This window comes from Salvelinus fontinalis, unplaced genomic scaffold (assembly GCF_029448725.1).
Source record: "Salvelinus fontinalis isolate EN_2023a unplaced genomic scaffold, ASM2944872v1 scaffold_0254, whole genome shotgun sequence".
Classification (NCBI taxonomy): Eukaryota; Metazoa; Chordata; class Actinopteri; order Salmoniformes; family Salmonidae; genus Salvelinus; species Salvelinus fontinalis.
In genome coordinates, this window is record NW_026600463.1 from 180,732 (window position 1) to 202,398 (window position 21,667).

At 49.4% G+C, this 21,667-nt stretch overlaps 1 protein-coding gene across 1 annotated transcript in view; it reads right to left on the reverse strand.

Annotated features, from left to right (window-relative positions):
* The window catches only part of LOC129844934 (UPF0606 protein KIAA1549L-like), a gene marked incomplete at its 5' end in the record, with an annotated part of 89,011 nt that overhangs the window by 28,224 nt on the left and 39,120 nt on the right, over window positions 1-21,667 (reverse strand). Inside the window, 2 exons of the mRNA XM_055913099.1 lie at window positions 798-928; window positions 13,771-13,970. Coding sequence (XP_055769074.1) covers window positions 798-928; window positions 13,771-13,970 — 331 coding nt within the window. The remainder of the gene's footprint in view (window positions 1-797; window positions 929-13,770; window positions 13,971-21,667) is intronic.

Genomic DNA, 21,667 nt, shown 5'->3' on the forward strand with positions numbered 1-21,667 from the left:
TGTGTGTGTGTGTGTGTGTGTGTGTGTGTGTGTGTGTCACTGAGCCACTCTGACAGACTGTATCATGTCAGCAGAGCATCTCATACATATTCATCAGGTCCATCTCTCTTGTTCCTGCTGAGTGGATACCTTTACTGCTTTAAAAAGAGAGGGAGTGTGTGAGAGAGAGAATGAAGAGAGAGTGGAGAGAGCGAGCGAGAGAGAGGGTACAGGTGAATCTGTGATGTAAAGTACGGCTAACATGGTCTAATATTACACTTCTGTCAGTGTGCATGCAGACAGGAGAGTGTGTATGCAGACAGGAGAGTGTGCATGCAGACAGGAGAGTGTGCTTGCAGACAGGAGAGTGTGCTTGCAGACAGGAGAGTGTGCATGCAGACAGGAGAGTGTGCATGCAGACAGGAGAGTGTGCATGCAGACAGGAGAGTGTGCATGCAGACAGGAGAGTGTGCATGCAGACAGGAGTGTGCATGCAGACAGGAGAGTGTGCATGCAGACAGGAGAGTGTGCATGCAGACAGGAGAGTGTGTATGCAGACAGGAGAGCGTGTATGCAGACAGGAGAGTGTGCATGCAGACAGGAGAGTGTGTAAGCAGACAGGAGAGTGTGCTTGCAGACAGGAGAGTGTGCATGCAGACAGGAGAGTATGTATGCAGACAGGGGGGTCTGCATGCACGTGCATGTGCATGTGTGTGTGTGTGTGTGTGTGTGTGTGTGTGTGTGTGTGTGTGTGTGTGTGTGTGTGTGTGTGTGTGTGTGTGTGTGTGTGTGTGTGTGTGTGTGTGTACTGGTCTCACCGTTCTTCTTGCGTGTCTCCTCCTTTGTCAATTTCTGCTGTGCTGTGACTTTCTGAGCCGCCGAGCCCCGACCAGAGTTGAGCTTCTCTGATTCGTTGCTGATGACGGAACCGTCCTCGCTCGGCAACCTGCTGCAGGTAACCATAGCAACAGGAGCGGCTGTGAATTCTGCGATTGTTTGGCTTGGAGAACAGTTATCCCATCCCTCCCATTACTCCCCTCCCCTCCTCGCCCCATCCCACCCCTTCTCATCCCACCCCTCCCTTCCTCTCCCCTCCCCTCCCCATCCCACCCCTTCCCATCCCTCCCCATGTTTAAAAGCACTGCCATTCAGAGGGGTATTAGAGCCTGTTTAAAAGCACTGCCATTCAGAGGGGTATTAGAGCCTGTTTAAAAGCACTGCCATACAGAGGGGTATTAGAGCCTGTTTAAAAGCACTGCCATTCAGAGGGGTATTAAAGCCTGTTTAAAAGCACTGCCATACAGAGGGGTATTAAAGCCTGTTTAAAAGCACTGCCATACAGAGGGGTATTAGAGCCTGTTTAAAAGCACTGCCATTCAGAGGGGTATTAAAGCCTGTTTAAAAGCACTGCCATTCAGAGGGGTATTAGAGCCTGTTTAAAAGCACTGACATTCAGAGGGGTATTAGAGCCTGTTTAAAAGCACTGCCATTCAGAGGATATTAGAGCCTGTTTAAAAGCACTGCCATCCAGAGGGGTATTAGAGCCTGTTTAAAAGCACTGCAATTCAGAGGGGTATTAGAGCCTGTTTAAAAGCACTGCCATCCAGAGGGGTATTAGAGCCTGTTTAAAAGCACTGCCATACAGAGGGGTATTTCAAGCACTGACTGTTGTCGCCTTAGTTTCCAACACTGACCCCTGTCCAAAATGTATCCTTTAATAGTATGGTAATAATCAGAGACAGACAGTGCTGTCTTGTAATAATCATAATAGAGACAGACAGTGCTGTCCTGTAATAATCATAATAGAGACAGACAGTGCTGTCCTGTAATAATCATAATAGAGACAGACAGTGCTGTCTTGTAATAATCATAGAGACAGACAGTGCTGTCCTGTAACAGTCATCATAGAGACAGACAGTGCTGTCCTGTAATAATCATAATAGAGACAGACAGTGCTGTCCTGTAATAATCATAATAGAGACAGGCAGTGCTGTCCTGTAACAGTCATAATAGAGACAGGCAGTGCTGTCCTGTAATAATCATAGAGACAGACAGTGCTGTCCTGTAATAATCATAATAGAGACAGGCAGTGCTGTCCTGTAATAATCATAATAGAGACAGGCAGTGCTGTCCTGTAATAATCATAATAGAGACAGGCAGTGCTGTCCTGTAACCGTCAAAATAGAGACAGTCAGTGCTGTCCTGTAACAGTCATAACAGAGACAGGCAGTGCTGTCCTGTAACAGTCATAATAGAGACAGGCAGTGCTGTCCTGTAACAATCATAACAGAGACAGACAGTGCTGTCCTGTAATAATCATAACAGAGACAGACAGTGCTGTCCTGTAACAGTCATAATAGAGACAGACAGTGCTGTCCTGTAATAATCATAGAGACAGACAGTGCTGTCCTGTAATAATCATAACAGAGACAGACAGTGCTGTCCTGTAATAATCATAGAGACAGACAGTGCTGTCCTGTAATAATCATAATAGAGACAGACAGTGCTGTCCTGTAATAATCATAATAGAGACAGACAGTGCTGTCCTGTAATAATCATAATAGAGACAGGCAGTGCTGTCCTGTAATAATCATAACAGAGACAGGCAGTGCTGTCCTGTAACCGTCAAAATAGAGACAGTCAGTGCTGTCCTGTAACAGTCATAACAGAGACAGGCAGTGCTGTCCTGTAACAGTCATAATAGAGACAGGCAGTGCTGTCCTGTAACAATCATAACAGAGACAGACAGTGCTGTCCTGTAATAATCATAACAGAGACAGACAGTGCTGTCCTGTAACAGTCATAATAGAGACAGACAGTGCTGTCCTGTAATAATCATAGAGACAGACAGTGCTGTCCTGTAATAATCATAACAGAGACAGACAGTGCTGTCCTGTAATAATCATAATAGAGACAGACAGTGCTGTCCTGTAATAATCATAATAGAGACAGACAGTGCTGTCCTGTAATAATCATAATAGAGACAGACAGTGCTGTCCTGTAATAATCATAGAGACAGACAGTGCTGTCCTGTAATAATCATAATAGAGACAGACAGTGCTGTCCTGTAATAATCATAACAGAGACAGACAGTGCTGTCCTGTAATAATCATAATAGAGACAGGCAGTGCTGTCCTGTAATAATCATAATAGAGACAGACAGTGCTGTCCTGTAATAATCATAATAGAGACAGGCAGTGCTGTCCTGTAATAATCATAATAGAGACAGACAGTGCTGTCCTGTAACAGTCATAATAGAGACAGACAGTGCTGTCCTGTAACAGTCATAATAGAGACAGAAAGTGCTGTCCTGTAATAATCATAATAGAGACAGACAGTGCTGTCCTGTAACAGTCATAATAGAGACAGGCAGTGCTGTCCTGTAATAATCATAATAGAGACAGACAGTGCTGTCCTGTAACAGTCATAATAGAGACAGGCAGTGCTGTCCTGTAATAATCATAGAGACAGGCAGTGCTGTCCTGTAACAGTCATAATAGAGACAGACAGTGCTGTCCTGTAATAGTCATAATAGAGACAGGCAGTGAGCCATGAGAACAATGACAGCCCTTGCTGGAGTTCTGTGTCTGCCCTGATGGCAGCATTGACAGAACATTTGGAAACATTCTCAGAACGTTTGTTGAGTATTTGTAAACCGTAGGACAAACAGTGTTTAGAGAGCGTTGGCAAGATGTTTTCAGTGGGTATGTTAGAGGTTCACAGAGAACCAGAGAGAAAATAGCCACCACTCTGTACTTTTTAGTATAAAGTATCTAATAGGTTGAGGCTGTTCGTCCCCAATTGGTCACAGACAATTTATCTTAGCATTTCCTCCAAGAGCTTCTTCTCTTGGAACACAAACAGTGTCGACAACTGCCTCAATTACAGTGGCAAGGCAGAACAGTCACATTTAATACAATCACAACTTAACACATTTTAGTCATTTAACAGACACTCTTATCCAGAGCGAATTACATGAGCAATTGGGGTTAAGTGCCTTTCTCAAGGGTACATTGGCAAATTTTTCACTTAGATGGCTCTGGGATTTGAACCAGCAACCTTTTGGTTACTGGCCAAATGCTCTTAACTACTAGGCTACCTGCCCACAGCAACTGGCATTTGATTACAAGACTTTAGAAAAGAGAAAAGAGGTGGTAGGCCATTATAAAGTACAACGTGGTGGTGGCGATGGTGGTGTGGGGTGGTGGTGGTGATGATGATGGTGTGGGGGTGGTGGTGGTGATGGTGGTGGTGGTGGTGATGATGATGGTGGGGGGGTGGTGGTGGTGATGGTGTGGTGGTGGTGGTTGTGATGGTGGTGGTGGTGGTGGTGATGATTGTGGTGGTGGTGGTGGTGGTGATGATGGTGTGAGGGTGGTGGTGGTGATGGTGGTGGTGGTGGTGGTGATGATGATGGTGGGGGGGTGGTGGTGGTGATGGTGTGGTGATGGTGGTGGTGATGGTGGTGGTGGTGGTGATGATTGTGGTGGTGGTGGTGGTGGTGATGATGGTGGTGATGGTGATGATGGTGTGGGGGTGGTGGTGGTAATGATGATGGTGGGGGGGTGGTGGTGGTGATGATGATGGTGTGAGGGTGGTGGTGGTGATGGTGGTGGTGGTGGTGGTGGTGATGATGGTGGTGATGATGGTGGTGATGATGGGGGTGGTGATGGTGGTGGTGATGGTGATGGTGGTGGTGGTGATGATGGTGGTGGTGGTGGTAGTGGTGGTGATGATGGTGGTGGTGGTAGTGATGGTGGTGGTGATGATGGTGGTGGTGATGGTGGTAGTGACGGTGGTGGTGGTGGTGGTAGTAGTGGTGGTGATGGTGGTGGTGGTAGTGTGGGGGGTGGTGGTAGTGGTGGTAGTGTGGGGGGTGGTGGTGATGGTGGGTGTGGTAGTGGTGGTGATGGTGGTAGTGTGGGGGGTAGTGGTGATGATGGTGGTAGTGTGGGGGGTAGTGGTGGTTATGGTGGTAGTGTGGGGGGTAGTGGTAGTGTGGGGGGTAGTGGTGGTGATGGTGGTAGTGGTGGTGATGGTGGTGGTAGTGGTGATGGTGGTGGTGATGGTGGTAGTGTGGGGGTGGTGGTGTTGGTAGTGGGGGTGGTAGTGGTGGTGGTGGTGGTGATGGTGGTGATGGTGGTAGTGTGGAGGTGGTGATGGTGGTAGTGTGGGGAGTGGTGGTGGTGGTGGTAGTGTGTGGGGGTGGTGGTGATGGTGGTGGTAGTGGTGGTGATGGTGGTAGTGTGGGGGGTGGTGGTGGTGGTATTGTGGGGGGTGGTGGTGATGGTAGTGATGGTGGTAGTGTGGGGGGTGGAGGAAGTTGTGATGGTGGTGGTGGTAGTGGTGCTGGTAGTGGTGTAGGTGGTGGTGGTAGTGTGTGGGGTGGTGGTGATGGTGGTAGTGTGGGGGGTGGTAGTGTGGGGGGTGGTGGTAGTGTGTGGGGGTGGTGGTGATGGTGGTGGTGGTAGTGTGGGGGGTGGTGATGGTGGTGGTGGTAATGTGGGGGGTAGTGGTGGTGATGGTGGTAGTGTAGGGGGTGGTGGTGGTGATGGTGGTAGTGTGGGGGTGGTGGTGATGGTAGTGTGGGGGTGGTGGTGATGGTGGTGGTGGTAGTGTGGGGGTGGTGGTGATGGTAGTGTGGGGGTGGTGGTGATGGTGGTGGTTGTAGTGTGGGGGGTAGTGGTGGTGATGGTGGTAGTGTGGGGGGTAGTGGTGGTGATGGTGGTAGTGTGGGGGGTAGTGGTGGTGATGGTGGTAGTGTAGGGGGTGGTGGTGGTGATGGTGGTAGTGTGGGGGGTGGTGGTGATGGAGGTGGTGGTGGAGGTGGTGGTGGTGGTGGTGGTGGTAGTGCGGGGGGTGGTGGTGGTGGTGGTGGTAGTGGTGGTGGTAGTGTAGGGGGTGGTGGTGGTGATGGTGGTAGTGTGGGGGGTGGTGGTGATGGAGGTGGTGGTGGAGGTGGTGGTGGTGGTGGTGGTGGTAGTGCGGGGGGTGGTGGTGGTGGTGGTGGTGGTAGTGGTGGTGGTGGTGATGGTGGTAGTGTGGGGGGTGGTGGTGATGGAGGTGGTGGTGGAGGTGGTGGTGGTGGTGGTGGTGGTAGTGGTGGTGGTGATGGTGGTAGTGTGGGGGGTGGTGGTGATGGAGGTGGTGGTAGTGGTGGTGGTAGTGTGGGGGGTGGTGGTGATGGAGGTGGTGGTAGTGGTGGTGGTAGTGTGGGGGGTGGTGGTGATGGAGGTGGTGGTGGTGGTGGTGGTAGTGTGGGGGGGGGTGGTGGTGATGGTGGTGGTGGTAGTGTGGGGGGGGGTGGTGGTGATGGTGATGGTGGTAGTGTGGGGGGGTGGTAGTGGTGGTGATGGTGGGTAGTGGTGGAGGTGGTGGTAGTGGTGGTGGTAGTGGTGGTGATGGTGGTAGTGTGGGGGGTGGTGGTGATGGAGGTGGTGGTAGTGTGGGGGGTGGTGGTGATGGAGGTGGTGGTAGTGGTGGTGATGGTGGTAGTGTGGGGGGTGGTGGGTTTCTAACTTTAATTTACATGTTGATAGATTTGACTGGTATGGTGATGGTGGTGGTGGTAGTGGTGGTGGTGGTGGTGATGGTGGTGATGGTGGTAGTGTGGGGGTGGTGGTGATGGTGGTGATGGTGGTAGTGTGGGGGTGGTGGTGATGGTGGTAGTGTGGGGGTGGTGGTGATGGTGGTAGTGTGGGGAGTGGTGGTGGTGGTGGTAGTGGTGGTGATGGTGGTAGTGTGGGGGTGGTGGTGATGGTGGTAGTGTGGGGGGTGGTGGTGATGGTGGTGGTGGTGGTAGTGGTGGTGATGGTGGTAGTGTGGGGGGTGGTGGTGGTGGTAGTGTGGGGGGTGGTAGTGTGGGGGTGGTGGTGGTGTGGGGGGTGGTGGTGGTGATGGTGGTGGTGGTAGTATGGGGTGGTGGTGATGGTAGTGTGGGGGTGGTGGTGATGGTGGTGGTTGTAGTGTGGGGGATGGTAGTGTGGGGGTGGTAGTGTGGGGGTGGTGGTAGTGTGGGGGGTGGTGGTGGTGATGGTGGTGGTGGTAGTGTGAGGGGTGGTGGTGATGGTGGTGGTGGTAGTATGGGGTGGTGGTGATGGTAGTGTGGGGGGTGGTGGTGGTGGTGGTGGTAGTGTGGGGGGTGGTAGTGTGGGGGTGGTGGTAGTGGTGGTAGTGTGGGGGGTGGTGGTGGTGGTTTTGGTGGTAGTGTGGGGGGTGGTGGTAGTGGTGGTAGTGTGGGGGGTGGTAGTGGTGGTGATGGTGGTAGTGTGGGGGGTGGTGGTAGTGGTGGTAGTGTGGGGGGTGGTGGTAGTGTGGGGGTGGTAGTGGTGGTGATGGTGGTAGTGTGGGGGGTGGTAGTGTGGGGGTGGTGGTAGTGTGGGGGGTGGTGGTGGTGATGGTGGTGGTGGTAGTGTGGGGGGTGGTGGTGATGGTAGTGTGGGGGGTGGTGGTGGTGATGGTAGTGTGGGGGGTGGTGGTAGTGGTGGTAGTGTGGGGGGTGGTGGTGGTGGTGGTAGTGTGGGGGGTGGTAGTGTGGGGGTGGTGGTAGTGTGGGGGGTGGTGGTGGTGGTGATGGTGGTGGTGGTAGTGTGGGGGGTGGTGGTGATGGTAGTGTGGGGGGTGGTGGTGATGGTGGTGGTTGTAGTGTGGGGGGTGGTAGTGTGGGGGTGGTGGTAGTGTGGGGGGTGGTGGTGGTGATGGTGGTGGTGGTAGTGTGGGGGGTGGTGGTGGTGGTAGTGTGGGGGGTGGTGGTGGTGGTGGTGGTAGTGTGGGGGGTGGTAGTGTGGGGGTGGTGGTAGTGTGGGGGGTGGTGGTGGTGATGGTGGTGGTGGTAGTGTGGGGGGTGGTGGTGATGGTAGTGTGGGGGGTATTGGTGGTGATGGTGGTAGTGTGGGGGGTGGTGGTAGTGGTGGAGGTGGTGGTAGTGGTGGTGCTGGTGGTAGTGGTGGTTTTGGTGGTAGTGCGGAGGGTGGTGGTGATGGTGGTGGTGGTAGTGGTGGTGATGGTGGTAGTGTGGGGGGTGTTGGTGATGGAGGTGGTGGTAGTGGTGGTGATGGTGGTAATGTGGGGGGGTGGTGGTGATGGTGATGGTGATGGTGGTAGTGGTGGTGGTGGTGGTAGTGGTGGTGGTGATGGTTGTAGTGTGGGGGTGGTGGTGGTAGTGGTGGTGATGGTGGTAGTGTGGGGGGTGGTGGTGATGGTGGTGGTGGTAGTGGTGGTGATGGTGGTAATGTGGGGGGGTGGTGGTGATGGTGATGGTGGTAGTGGTGGTGGTGGTGGTAGTGGTGGTGGTGATGGTTGTAGTGTGGGGGTGGTGGTGGTAGTGGTGGTGATGGTGGTAGTGTGGGGGGTGGTGGTGATGGTGGTGGTGGTAGTGGTGGTGATGGTGGTAATGTGGGGGGGTGGTGGTGATGGTGATGGTGATGGTGGTAGTGGTGGTGGTGGTGGTAGTGGTGGTGGTGATGGTTGTAGTGTGGGGGTGGTGGTGGTAGTGGTGGTGATGGTGGTAGTGGTGGTGGTGGTGGTAGTGGTGGTGGTGATGGTTGTAGTGTGGGGGTGGTGGTGGTAGTGGTGGTGATGGTGGTAGTGGTGGTGATGGTGGTAGTGTGGGGGGTGGTGGTGAGGGAGGTGGTGGTAGTGATGGTGGTAGTGGTGGTGATGGTGGTAGTGTGAGGGGTGGTGGTGATGGAGGTGGTGGTAGTGGTGGTAGTGTGGGGGGTGATGGTGGTAGTGATGGTGGTAGTGGTGGTGATGGTAGTAGTGGTGGTGATGGTGGTAGTGTGGGGGTGTGGTAGTGTGGGGGGTGATGGTGGTAGTGATGGTGGTAGTGGTGGTTATGGTGGTAGTGTGGGGGGTAGGCGTGGTGATGGTGATGGTGGGAGTGGTGGTGATGGTGGTAGTGATGGTGGTAGTGGTGGTGATGGTGGGAGTGGTGGTGGTGGTGGTGGTGGTGGTGGTGGTGGTGGTGGTGGTAGTGATGGTGGTAGTGGTGGTGATGGTGGGAGTGGTGGTTATGGTGGTAGTGGTGGTTATGGTGGTAGTGGTGGTGATGGTGGTAGTGGTGGTGGTGGTGGTAGTGATGGTGGTAGTGGTGGTGGTGGTGGTGGTAGTGTGAGGGGTGGTGGTGGTGGTGGTGGTGGTGGTGGTAGTGGGTGTGGTGATGGTAGTGTGGGGGGTGGTGGTAGTGCTGGTGGTGGTGGTGGTGGTGGTGGTGGTGGTGGTGGTAGTGGGTGTGGTGATGGTAGTGTGGGGGGTGGTGGTAGTGCTGGTAGTGGTGGTGGTGGTGGTGGTAGTGTGAGGGGTGGTGGTGGTGGTGGTGGTGGTGGTGGTAGTGGGTGTGGTGATGGTAGTGTGGGGGGTGGTGGTAGTGGTAGTGGTGGTGGTGATGGTGGTAGTGGTGGTGGTAGTGGTAGTGATGGTGGTAGTGTGGGGGGTGGTGGTAGTGTGGGGGGTGATGGTGGTAGTGATGGTGGTGGTGGTGGTAGTGGTGGTGATGGTGGTAGTGGGTGTGGTGATGGTAGTGTGGGGGGTGGTGGTAGTGGTAGTGGTGGTGGTGATGGTGGTAGTGGTGGTGGTAGTGGTGGTTATGGTGGTAGTGTGTGGGGTGATGGTGGTAGTGATGGTGGTAGTGGTAGTGATGGTGGTAGTGTGGGGGGTGGTGGTAGTGTGGGGGGTGATGGTGGTAGTGATGGTGGTAGTGGTGGTGATGGTAGTAGTGGTGGTGATGGTGGGAGTGGTGGTGATGGTGGGAGTGGTGGTGATGGTGGGAGTGGTGGTGGTAGTGGTAGTGATGGTGATGGTGTGGGGGGTGGTGGGTTTCTAACTTTCATTTACATGTTGATAGATTTGACTGGTAGGGGAGGGCTCTCAGTATTCTACCATTGGGTGCTTTTTATTTGTGCTGTTTTGGGAAAGTGATGCGTTGCACTCCATTGGTCCATGCAAATTGCATCCTGGCCCCAGAAATGTAATGAACACCACCTGTTATTATTTTACTCAATAACATACAAGTAGCTCAAGATCATCTGGGGAAGACTGTGCAGCAAACACTCTACTCAAGTGTCTCTTCAGTCTTCCTTATTCAGTCTGTCTCAGTATATTGCCTATGTGTATGAATCAGCAGTGAGGCAGTAGTTTTGCACAGACAGTGTGCTGGAGAATGCAAGTCACGAGTGGAAAAGGTTGTGATGATGTCACCAAGGAGATAAGGCTGTGTTGTCACCAAGTGGATAAGGCTATGAAGATGTCACCAGTGGATAAGGCTATGATGATGTCACCAAGTGGTTAAGGCTGTGCTGATGTCACCAAGGAGATAAGGCTGTGTTGTCACCAAGGAGATAAGGCTGTGATGATGTCACCAGTGGATAAGGCTGTGACACACACACACACACACACGGTCAGCATATTATGTATACACAGACAGAGACAAATGCACATTTAAAAAGAGACACACAGGCTATGAAGATGTCACCAAGTGGTTAGTAAGGCTGTGATGATGTCACCAGTGGAGAAGGCTATGATGATGTCACCAAGTGGTTAGTAAGGCTGTGATGATGTCACCAAGGAGATAAGGCTGTGATGATGTCACCAGTGGATAAGGCTGTGATGATGTCACCAGTGGATAAGGCTATGAAGATGTCACCAGTGGATAAGGCTATGATGATGTCACCAGTGGAGAAGGCTATGATGATGTCACCAGTGGAGAAGGCTATGATGATGTCACCAAGTGGTTAGGAGATAAGGCTGTGATGATGTCACCGGTGGATAAGGCTGTGATGATGTCATCAGTAGATAAGGCTGTGAAGATGCCACCAGTGGATAAGGCTGTGATGATGTCACCAGTGGATAAGGCTATGATGATGTCACCAGTGGATAAGGCTATGAAGATGTCACCAGTGGATAAGGCTATGATGATGTCACCAGTGGATAAGGCTATGAAGATGTCACCAGTGGAGAAGGCTGTGATGATGTCACCAGTGGATAAGGCTATGAAGATGTCACCAGTGGATAAGGCTATGAAGATGTCACCAGTGGAGAAGGCTATGATGATGTCACCAGTGGATAAGGCTGTGACGATGTCACCAAAGTGGATAATAGATGCAGTTAAGGGGTTGATTGATGCAGTGTTCCATTGACCAGATTGGCGCACTTTCAACAAATGTGATCTAACAAGATACGATATTCATCAAATCTTTCATGATATTTCAAAAAAAAAAATGTTTATCCCCAATTGGGTCTTGTCTCATGGCTGCAACTCCCGCACGGACTCGAGAGAGGCGAATGTCGAGAGCCGTGCATCCTCCAAAACAACCCAACCAGGCCGCACTGCTTCTTGACACAATGCTCACTTCACCTGGAAGCCAGCCGCACCAATGTGTCACAGGAAACAGCATATACCTGGCGACCAGGTCAGTGTGCACTGCGCCCGGCCCGTCACAGGATTTGATAGTGCGTGATGGGGCAAGGACATCCCTGCCGGCCAAACCCTCCCCTAACCCGCACGACGCTGGGCCAATTGTGCGCCGCCCCATGGGTCTCCCGGTCGGTAGCGACAGAGCCTGGACTCGAACCCAGAATCTCTAGTGGCACAGCTAGCACTGCGATGAGAGCCTTAGACCACTGCACCACTCGGGAGGCACATCTTTCATGATTTATATGTTGTAACAGGCCACAATGTGGTTACTTAAGTCCGATTTGGATATATTTGGCTGTTTTTGCTGCATACGATATAGAAGTTGTTTATTTTCAGTTTTAGAAGAACACAAAACGCTAACTCCTGTCAAAGTCATTTAGTCAAAGTCATTTTTAACTGTAATTGATTGGTTGATTGGTGACGATGACATGAACATGTGTTGGGGTTGACATCCATAGAAGCATTATACTCTGATTTTTACCTCAACGTAATGTGAGATACTGGATCTTTCCCCATGCGTTTCCATGGGAATTCCATTGTTTTGGTCGAGTTCGATTTACCTCTTTACCGCATCTATGCTGTGATGATGTCACCAAAGTGGATAAGGCTGTGATGATGTCACCAAGCTGCTGTTCGTCTTGACTCAGCTAAAGAAACTCTAAACATAGGTCCAGTGGTAGTCACAACAACACACCAGCCCAACCATGAATGAGAAGCCAAAGATAACAGGAATCACTTTGTTGACGGTGAGAAGCATCAGAACCTTGAGTTCAGGGTCACAAGATGCTCCAAAAACAATCCCTTTATCTGTTTCATATTCTAAACTTCACCAGAACCAATCCTCATTCCATCCTTGTTCTCCTGCAGCATTGTGAAAAATGAAGTCCTTTTCTGCTCCCTCATAGAACAGTTTAGCATGATTTAGCATTTGCCTAAGGGCCCCCCTGTCCCTGTCAGATGTGGTGATTGGTTGATTCCAACTGCCCATACAGAGACACCCCTCTAATGATTCACTATTACTCAGCATGGGGGTGGAGTATGATGATGTCAGAGGACAGGAGTGTTCTATTCTATTCTATTCCATTCCATTCAGTTCTAATATATTCTATTCCATTCCATTCCGTTCTAATATATTCTATTCCATTCCATTCTATTCAGTTCTGATCTATTCTATTAAATTATAATCTATTCCATTCCATTATATTCCATTATATTCTATTCCATTCCATTCTATTCTATTCTATTCCATTCAGTTCTAATATATTCTATTCCATTCTATTCAATTATAATATATTGTATTCCATTCCAATCTATTCAGTTCTGATCTATTCTATTCAGTTCTGATCTATTCTATTCAATTAAGTTCTATTCGGTTCTAATCTATTCTATTCCATTCCATTCAGTTCTAATCTAATCTATTCCATTCCATTCAGTTCTAATCTATTCTATTCCATTCCATTCAGTTCTAATCTATTCTATTCTAATCCAGTCCATTCCATTCAGTTATAATCTATTCTAGTCCATTCCATTCTATTCAGTTCTAATCTATTCTATTCTAATCCAGTCCATTCCATTCAGCTCTAATCTATTCTAGTCCATTCCATTCTATTCAGTTCTAATCTATTATATTCTATCACATCATACATGGCAGACCACAGCTGAGCTTCACCACAACTCTTATAACCCTGCCTCTTAAAGTCAGCACGTTGTAATTTGTCATTTAAAAGCCTCCAAACTGCCCCTGAATTCCCCCTGGCTACCCTCGACTATCCCTTTAACTAGAGAAGCTTGTCAACATCCACAGTACAATAACAGAAAACATGGGAAGAAGACTTTAGGCATCTGTGTGGTGCATTAGGATGGTGAGGGTTTTATGAAGGTCTAGCCAACATCACTGTAGGACATACAGTAAACTAGGTAAGGAGGTAAGGAGGTAACGTCGTGGTAACATCGTTGTCTCATCCAGAACACCATTAAGGATTTTACCCACAGGGACAAATCACTCATAATAGTCTTATGGAAAGATATCAGGGAAATTCCTTTAACGTAGACAAAAGCAGAGGTAAAAAAAACATTCCTGAATAAATTGCTGTGATTCAACTGATAATAATCTGAGGTCAACGGATCTCAGGAAAGCTCTTCAAGACAAGAATACTAGAGTAAATGTATTCCTGAAATATCTCCCCTCTCTATATTTAACTGAATAACAATAGTCTGACGTGAATGGAGCTCAGCTACTAGCCAGTCACATCCTCTCTCCTCTGCAGGAGCACAATAAGCTTATCCAGCTTAGTAACATCACATCTGATTGGCTCAACACAAAACAAGTAGTTTAAACTGTAGATATACTGTATGGCCATGTGAGGTGACTTTAGTACCTCTTGCGTATGTCCGAGTTGAGGGTCTTCTTGTTGGCGGTGCCGTCCTGGTGCTGGGCTTTCTCCAGGGAGAGGGAGAGGTGGGCTTCCCGGATGGGCAGGGGCAGCACCAGGGTGTCCTGGGTCACGGGGAGGGTCTCTCCCTCCCCACCCTGCACCCGGCCCAGGTGCTGCTTGGCATAGTCAAATCCCTGGACAGGCTGTAGGGAGGACGAAGGGGGGAGAGAGATGAGTGGAAACAGGTGAGTGATGGATGCAAGCTTACCGTCTCAATGGCCATCTAATGGCACACACACACACACACACACACACACACACACACACACACACACACACACACACACACACACACACACACACACACACACACACACACACACACACACACACACACACACACACACAGGGTCAGCATATTATGTATACACAGACAGAGACAAATGCACATTTAAAAAGAGACATACACACATTTAAAGAGACATACTAAACTTGTGAAGGTGGTAAATTACCTTTTAATGGCGTCAGACCGAGGCTCTGCATCTATCCTCCTGCTCCTAGACCTTAGTGCTGCTTTTGATACCATCGATCACCACATTCTTTTGGAGAGATTGGAAACCTAAATTGGTCTACACTGACAATTTCTGGCCTGGTTTAGATCTTATCTGTCGGGAAGATTTCAGTTTGTCTCTGTGAATGGTTTGTCCTCAAATCAACTGTAAATTTCAGTGTTCCTCAAGGCTCCATTTTAGGACCACTATTGTTTTCACTATATATTTTACCTCTAGGTGATGTCATTCGGAAACATAATGTTAACTTTCACTGCTATGCAGACGACACACATCTGTACATTTCGATGAAACATGGGGAACCCCCAACATTGCCCTTCCTGGAAGCCTGTGTTTCAGACATAAGGAAGTGGATGGCGGCAAATTGTCTACTTTTAAATTTGAACAAAACAGAGATGCCTGTTCTAGGTCCCAAGAAACAAAGAGATATTCTGTTGAATTTGACAACTAATCTTGATGGTTGTACTGTCGTCTCAAATAAAACTGTGAAGGACCTCGGCGTTACTCTGGACCCTGATCTCTCTTTTGACGAACATATGAAGACTGTTTCAACGACAGCTTTTTTCCATCTACGTAACATTGCAAAAATCAGAAACTTTCTGTCCAAAATGATGCAGAAAAAGTAATCCATGCTTTTGTCACTTCTAGGTTAGACTACTCCAATGCTCTACTTTCCAGCTACCCGGATAAAGCACTAAATAAACTTCAGTTAGTGCTAAACACGGCTGCTAGAATCTTGATTAGAACCAAAAAATGTGATCATATTACTCCAGTGCTAGCCTCTCTACAATGGCTTCCTGTTAAGGCAAGGGCTGATTTCAAGGTTTTACTGCTGACCTACAAAGCATTAAATGGGCTTGCTACTAGCTATCTTTCTGATTTGGTCCTGCCGTACATACCTACACGTACGCTACGGTCACAAGACGCAGGCCTCCTAACTGTCCCTAGAATTTCTAAGCAAACAGCTGGAGACAGGGCTTTCTCCTAGAGCTTAATTTTTGTGGAATGGTCTGCCTCTACATGTGAGAGACGCAGACTCGGTCTCAACCTTTAAGTCTTTATTGAAGACTCATCTTTTCAGTAGGTCCTATGATTGAGGGTAGTCTGGCCCAGGAGTGTGAAGGTGAACGGAAAGGCACTGGAGCAACGAACCGCCCTTGCTGTCTCTGCCCTGCCGGTTCCCCTCTCTCCACTGGGATTCTCTGCCTCTAACCCTATTACAGGGGCTGAGTCACTGGCTTACTGGTGCTCTTTCATGCCGTCCCTAGGAGGGGTGCGTCACTTGAGTGGGCTGAGTCACTGACGTGATCTTCCTGTCTGGGTTGGCGCGCCCCCCTTGGGTGTGTGCAGTGGGGAGATCTTCGTGGGCTATACTCAGCCTTGTCTCAGGATGGTAAGTTGGTGGTTGAAGATATCCCTCTAGTGGTGTGGGGGCTGTGCTTTGGCAGTGGGAAGGATTATATCTTTCATGTTTGGCCCTGTCCAAGGGTATTGTCAGACGGGGCCATGGTGTCTCCCCTCCTGTCTCAGCCTCCAGTATTTATGATGCAATAGTTTATGTGTCGGGGGGCTAGGGTCAGTCTGTTATATCTGAAGTATTTATCTTGTCTTATCCGGTGTCCTGTGTGAATTTAAGTATACTCTCTCTTACTCTCTCTCTCTTTTTCTCTCTCTCTTTCTTTCTTTCTTTCTTTCTTTATCTCAGAGGACATGAGCCCTAGGACCATGCCTCAGGACTACCTGGCCTGATGACTCCTTGCTGTCCCCAGTCCAACCTGGTCGTGGTGCTGCTCCAGTTTCAACTGTACTGCCTGCGGCTATGGAACCCTGACCTGTTCACCGGACGTGCTACATGTCCCAGACCTGCTGTTTTCAACTCTCTAGAGACAGCAGGAGCGGTAGAGATACTCTGAATGATCGGCTATGAAAAGCCACCTGACATTTACTCCTGAGGTGCTGACCTAATGCACCCTCTACAACCACTGTAATTATTATTATTTGACCCTGCTGGTCATCTATGAACACTTGAACATCTTGGTCATGTTCTGTTATAATCTCCACCCGGCACAGCCAGAAGAGGACTGGCCACCCCTCATAGCCTGGTTCCTCTCTAGGTTCTGACCTTTCTAGGGACTTTTTCCTAGCCACCGTGCTTCTACACCTGCATTGCTTGCTGTGTGGGGTTTTAGGCTGGGTTTCTGTACAGCACTTTGTGACATCAGCTGATGTAAGAAGGGCTTTATAAATACATTTGATTGATTGATATACACATTTAAAGAGACATACAGGCAGTCAGACAGACACACACATTCAGACAGAAAACCGAAATGCCTAAATGACTTTTCCGAACTCTAGTTCATGTATTAATGGGATATCTATCCTGTGTCTTGAACTCCATACACGTCGTTTTTATGAAGACTTCTTTGATCTCACTTTCTCTCCTTCTAATGTCTAATAAATGAATCACAGTGGGCAATAAAAAGATGAGATTCAAAGACTTCTCAAAAATATTCTAATGTAGTCAGACTCCAGACAGAAGAGGAGAGAGACACAGTGGGGTTTATATAAAAGTCTTAAACACACACACAAAGGTGTGGATGGTGGTGAAGTTTTCATGCAGACTAAAAGTGCTGGCTGCAGGGCTGTCAGAGGGGTGGTTCTCAGAGGGATATAGAGGGAAAGTGCTGGCTGCAGGGCTGTCAGAGGAGTGGTTCTCAGAGGGATATAGAGGGAAAGTGCTGGCTGCAGGGCTGTCAGAGAAGTGGTTCTCAGAGGGATATACAATAAAAGTGCTGGCTGCAGGGCTGTCAGAGGAGTGGTTCTCAGAGGGATATAGAGGGAAAGTGCTGGCTGCAGGGCTGTCAGAGGAGTGGTTCTCAGAGGGATATAGAGGGAAAGTGCTGGCTGCAGGGCTGTCAGAGGAGTGGTTCTCAGAGGGATATAGAATAAAAGTGCTGGCTGCAGGGCTGTCAGAGAAGTGGTTCTCAGAGGGATATAGAGGGAAAGTGCTGGCTGCAGGGCTGTCAGAGGGGTGGTTCTCAGAGGGATATAGAGGGAAAGTGCTGGCTGCAGGGCTGTCAGAGGGGTGGTTCTCAGAGGGATATAGAGGGAAAGTGCTGGCTGCAGGGCTGTCAGAGGAGTGGTTCTCAGAGGGATATAGAGGGAAAGTGCTGGCTGCAGGGCTGTCAGAGGGGTGGTTCTCAGAGGGATATAGAGGGAAAGTGCTGGCTGCAGGGCTGTCAGAGGAGTGGTTCTCAGAGGGATATAGAGGGAAAGTGCTGGCTGCAGGGCTGTCAGAGAAGTGGTTCTCAGAGGGATATAGAGGGAAAGTGCTGGCTGCAGGGCTGTCAGAGGAGTGGTTCTCAGAGGGATATAGAGGGAAAGTGCTGGCTGCAGGGCTGTCAGAGGAGTGGTTCTCAGAGGGATATAGAGGGAAAGTGCTGGCTGCAGGGCTGTCAGAGGAGTGGTTCTCAGAGGGATATAGAGGGAAAGTGCTGGCTGCAGGGCTGTCAGAGAAGTGGTTCTCAGAGGGATATAGAGGGAAGTGCTGGCTGCAGGGCTGTCAGAGGAGTGGTTCTCAGCGGGATATACAGGGAAAGTGCTGGCTGCAGGGCTGTCAGAGGAGTGGTTCTCAGAGGGATATAGAGGGAAAGTGCTGGCTGCAGGGCTGTCAGAGGAGTGGTTCTCAGAGGGATATAGAGGGAAAGTGCTGGCTGCAGGGCTGTCAGAGGAGTGGTTCTCAGAGGGATATAGAGGGAAAGTGCTGGCTGCAGGGCTGTCAGAGGAGTGGTTCTCAGAGGGATATAGAGGGAAAGTGCTGGCTGCAGGGCTGTCAGAGGAGTGGTTCTCAGAGGGATATAGAGGGAAAGTGCTGGCTGCAGGGCTGTCAGAGGAGTGGTTCTCAGAGGGATATAGAGGGAAAGTGCTGGCTGCAGGGCTGTCAGAGGAGTGGTTCTCAGAGGGATATAGAGGGAAAGTGCTGGCTGCAGGCCTGTCAGAGGAGTGGTTCTCAGAGGGATATAGAGGGAAGTGCTGGCTGCAGGGCTGTCAGAGGAGTGGTTCTCAGAGGGATATAGAGGGAAGTGCTACATCTGCAGTCACACAGCATGACAGTCTCACTGAGAGGTGATATTCACAGTATCACTATTCAATTAGTTTTCCCCCAAGTGATGTACTTTAAAAATAAAGTGTGATAGAATGCAAATTCCCAAGGTATTTGTCCATCCCTCATATTGACAACTTGACTGCTCCAACACAGCAAGAACCAGGTTTAACCCCATGGGTTCACTCCTCAGGGTCCCCAGCACATTTCACAGTGTCTGCTTCAATAACACCCAATATACTTTACAGACTGGCTGATGGTGCAAAGATAGACAGAAACAAACAGAGAAAGTGAAAGGTGGACACAGACAGGCAGAGGGATATCCCTTTGGTAAACATAATGGAGCGTCTATCATTGATCCTCTGATGGTGGATAGGCTACTGCACTAACACACACACACACATGCTAAACTACAGGTCTGTTTCACTAGCATAGACTGGAATATGTTCCGGGATTCATCCGATGGCATTGAGGAGCTAACCACATCAGTCACCGGCTTCCTTAATAAGGGCATAGACAACATCATCCCCACATTCCAATCAGAAGCCATGGATTACAGGAAATATCTGAACTGAGCTAAAGGCTAGAGCTGCCGCTTTAAAGGAGCGGGATACTAATCTGGACCCTTATAAGAAATCCCTCTATGCCCTCCGACGAACCATCAAACAGGCAAAGCGTCAATACAGGACCAAGATCGAATCCTACTACACCGGCTCTGTCTCTCGTCGGATGTGGAAGGGCTTGCAAACTAGCACAGATTACAAAGGGAAACCCAGCCGCGAGCTGTCCAGTGATGCGATCCTACCAGACGAGCTAAATACCTTCTATGCTGGCTTCGAGGCAAGCAACACTGAAACATGCATGAGAGCGCCAACTGTTCCGGACGACAGTGTGATCACGCTCTCCAGAGCCGATGTAGTAAGACCCTTAAACAGGTCAACATTCACAAGGCCGGAGAGCTAGATGGATTACTAGGACATGTACTCATAGCATGCGCTGACCAGCTGGCAAGTGTCTTCACTGACATTTTCAACCTCTCCCAGACCCAGTCTGTAATGCTACATGTTTCAAGGTCTCCCGAGTGGCGCAGAGGTCTAAGGCACTGCATCTCAGTGCTTGAGGCGTTACTACAGACACCCTGGTTCGAATCCAGGCTGTGTCACAACTGGCTGTGATTGGGAGTCCCATAGGGCGGCGCACAATTGGCCCAGCGTTGTTCGGTTTTGGCCGGTGTGGGCCGTCATTGTAAATAAGAATTTGTTCTTAACTAACTTGCCTAGTTCAATTTTTAAACACCATAGTCCCTGTGCCCAAGAACGCCAAGGTAATCTGATGAAATGACTATCGGCCCGTAGCAGTCACATCTGTAGCCATGAAATGCTTTGAATGGCTTGTCATGGCTCACATCAACACCTTCATCCCAGACAGCCTGGATCCACTCCAATTCCCATACCGCCACATATCCACAGATGACGCAACATCTACTGCAATCCACAGTGCCCTTTCCCACCTGGACAAAAGGAGCACCTACTGTACATGAGAATGCTGTTCATTGACTCCAAGCTCATCACTAAGCTAAGGACCCAGGGATTAAACAAGGTAGGCAACAACACATCCGCCACGCTGACCCACAACACCGGGGCCACACAGAGGTGCGTGCTCAGTCCCCTCCTATACTCCCTGTTCACCCACGACTTCGGGACCAAGCATGACTCCAATACCATTATTGGATACCACCGACAACGATGAGACAGCCTATAGGGAGGAGGTTAGAGACCTGGCAGTATGGTGCCAGGAGAACAACCTCTCCCTTAACATCAGCAAGACAAAGGAGCTGATCTGGACTACAGGAAACAGAGGTACGAGCACGCCCCCATCCACATTGATGTGGCTGTAGTGGAGCAGGTCGAGAGCTTCAAGTTCCTTGGTGTCCACATCACTGTGGAATTATCATGGTCCACACACACCAACACAATCGTGAAGAGCACACGACAATGCCTCTCAGGAGGCTGAAAAGATTTGGCATGGGCCCTCAGCTCCTCAAAAAGTTCTACAGCTGCACCACTGAGAGCATCTTGACTGGCTGCATCACCGCTTGGTATGGCAACTGCTTGGCATCTGACCACAAGGCACTACAGGACCCCTATACCAGGCATTGTCAGAGGAAGGTCCTAAAAATTGTTAAAGACTCCAGATACTCAAGTCATAGACTGTTCTCTCTGCTACTGCACGGCAATCGGTACCGATGCACCAAATCTGGAACCAACAGGACCCTGAACAGCTTCTACCCCCAAACCATAATACTGCTAAATAGTTAGTTAAACTCTTTTAACTCATCTAGATAAGAGCGTCTGCTAAATGAATAAAATGTAAATATCACATACACTGCTGTTACAGTTAATTATCTATCCTGATGCCTAGTCATTTTATCCCTACCTATATGTACATATCTACCTCAATTACCTCGTATCTCTGCACATCTAGTCGGTACTGGTACCCCGTGTATATAGCTAAGTTATTATTACTCATTGTGGATTTATTCCTCGTGTTATTATTATCTTTCTATTCTTCTATTATTATAATTGTTGTTTCTCTCTTTATTGTTGGGAAGGGCCCATCAGTAAGCATTTCACTGTTAGTCTACACCTGTTGTTTCTCTCTGCATTGTTGGGAAGGGACCATCAGTAAGCATTTCACTGTTAGTCTACACCTGTTGTTTCTCTCTGCATTGTTGGGAAGGGCCCATCAGTAAGCATTTCACTGTGAGTCTACACCTGTTGTTTCTCTCTGCATTGTTGGGAAGGGCCCATCAGTAAGCATTTCACTGTTAGTCTACACCTGTTGTTTCTCTCTTTATTGTTGGGAAGGGACCATCAGTAAGCATTTCACTGTGAGTCTACACCCGTTGTTTCTCTCTGCATTGTTGGGAAGGGCCCATCAGTAAGCATTTCACTGTTAGTCTACACCTGTTGTTTCTCTCTGCATTGTTGGGAAGGGACCATCAGTAAGCATTTCACTGTTAGTCTACACCTGTTGTTCTCTCTGCATTGTTGGGAAGGGCCCATCAGTAAGCATTTCACTGTGAGTCTACACCTGTTGTTTCTCTCTACATTGTTGGGAAGGGCCCATCAGTAAGCATTTCACTGTTAGTCTACACCTGTTGTTCTCTCTGCATTGTTGGGAAGGGCCCATCAGTAAGCATTTCACTGTGAGTCTACACCTGTTGTTT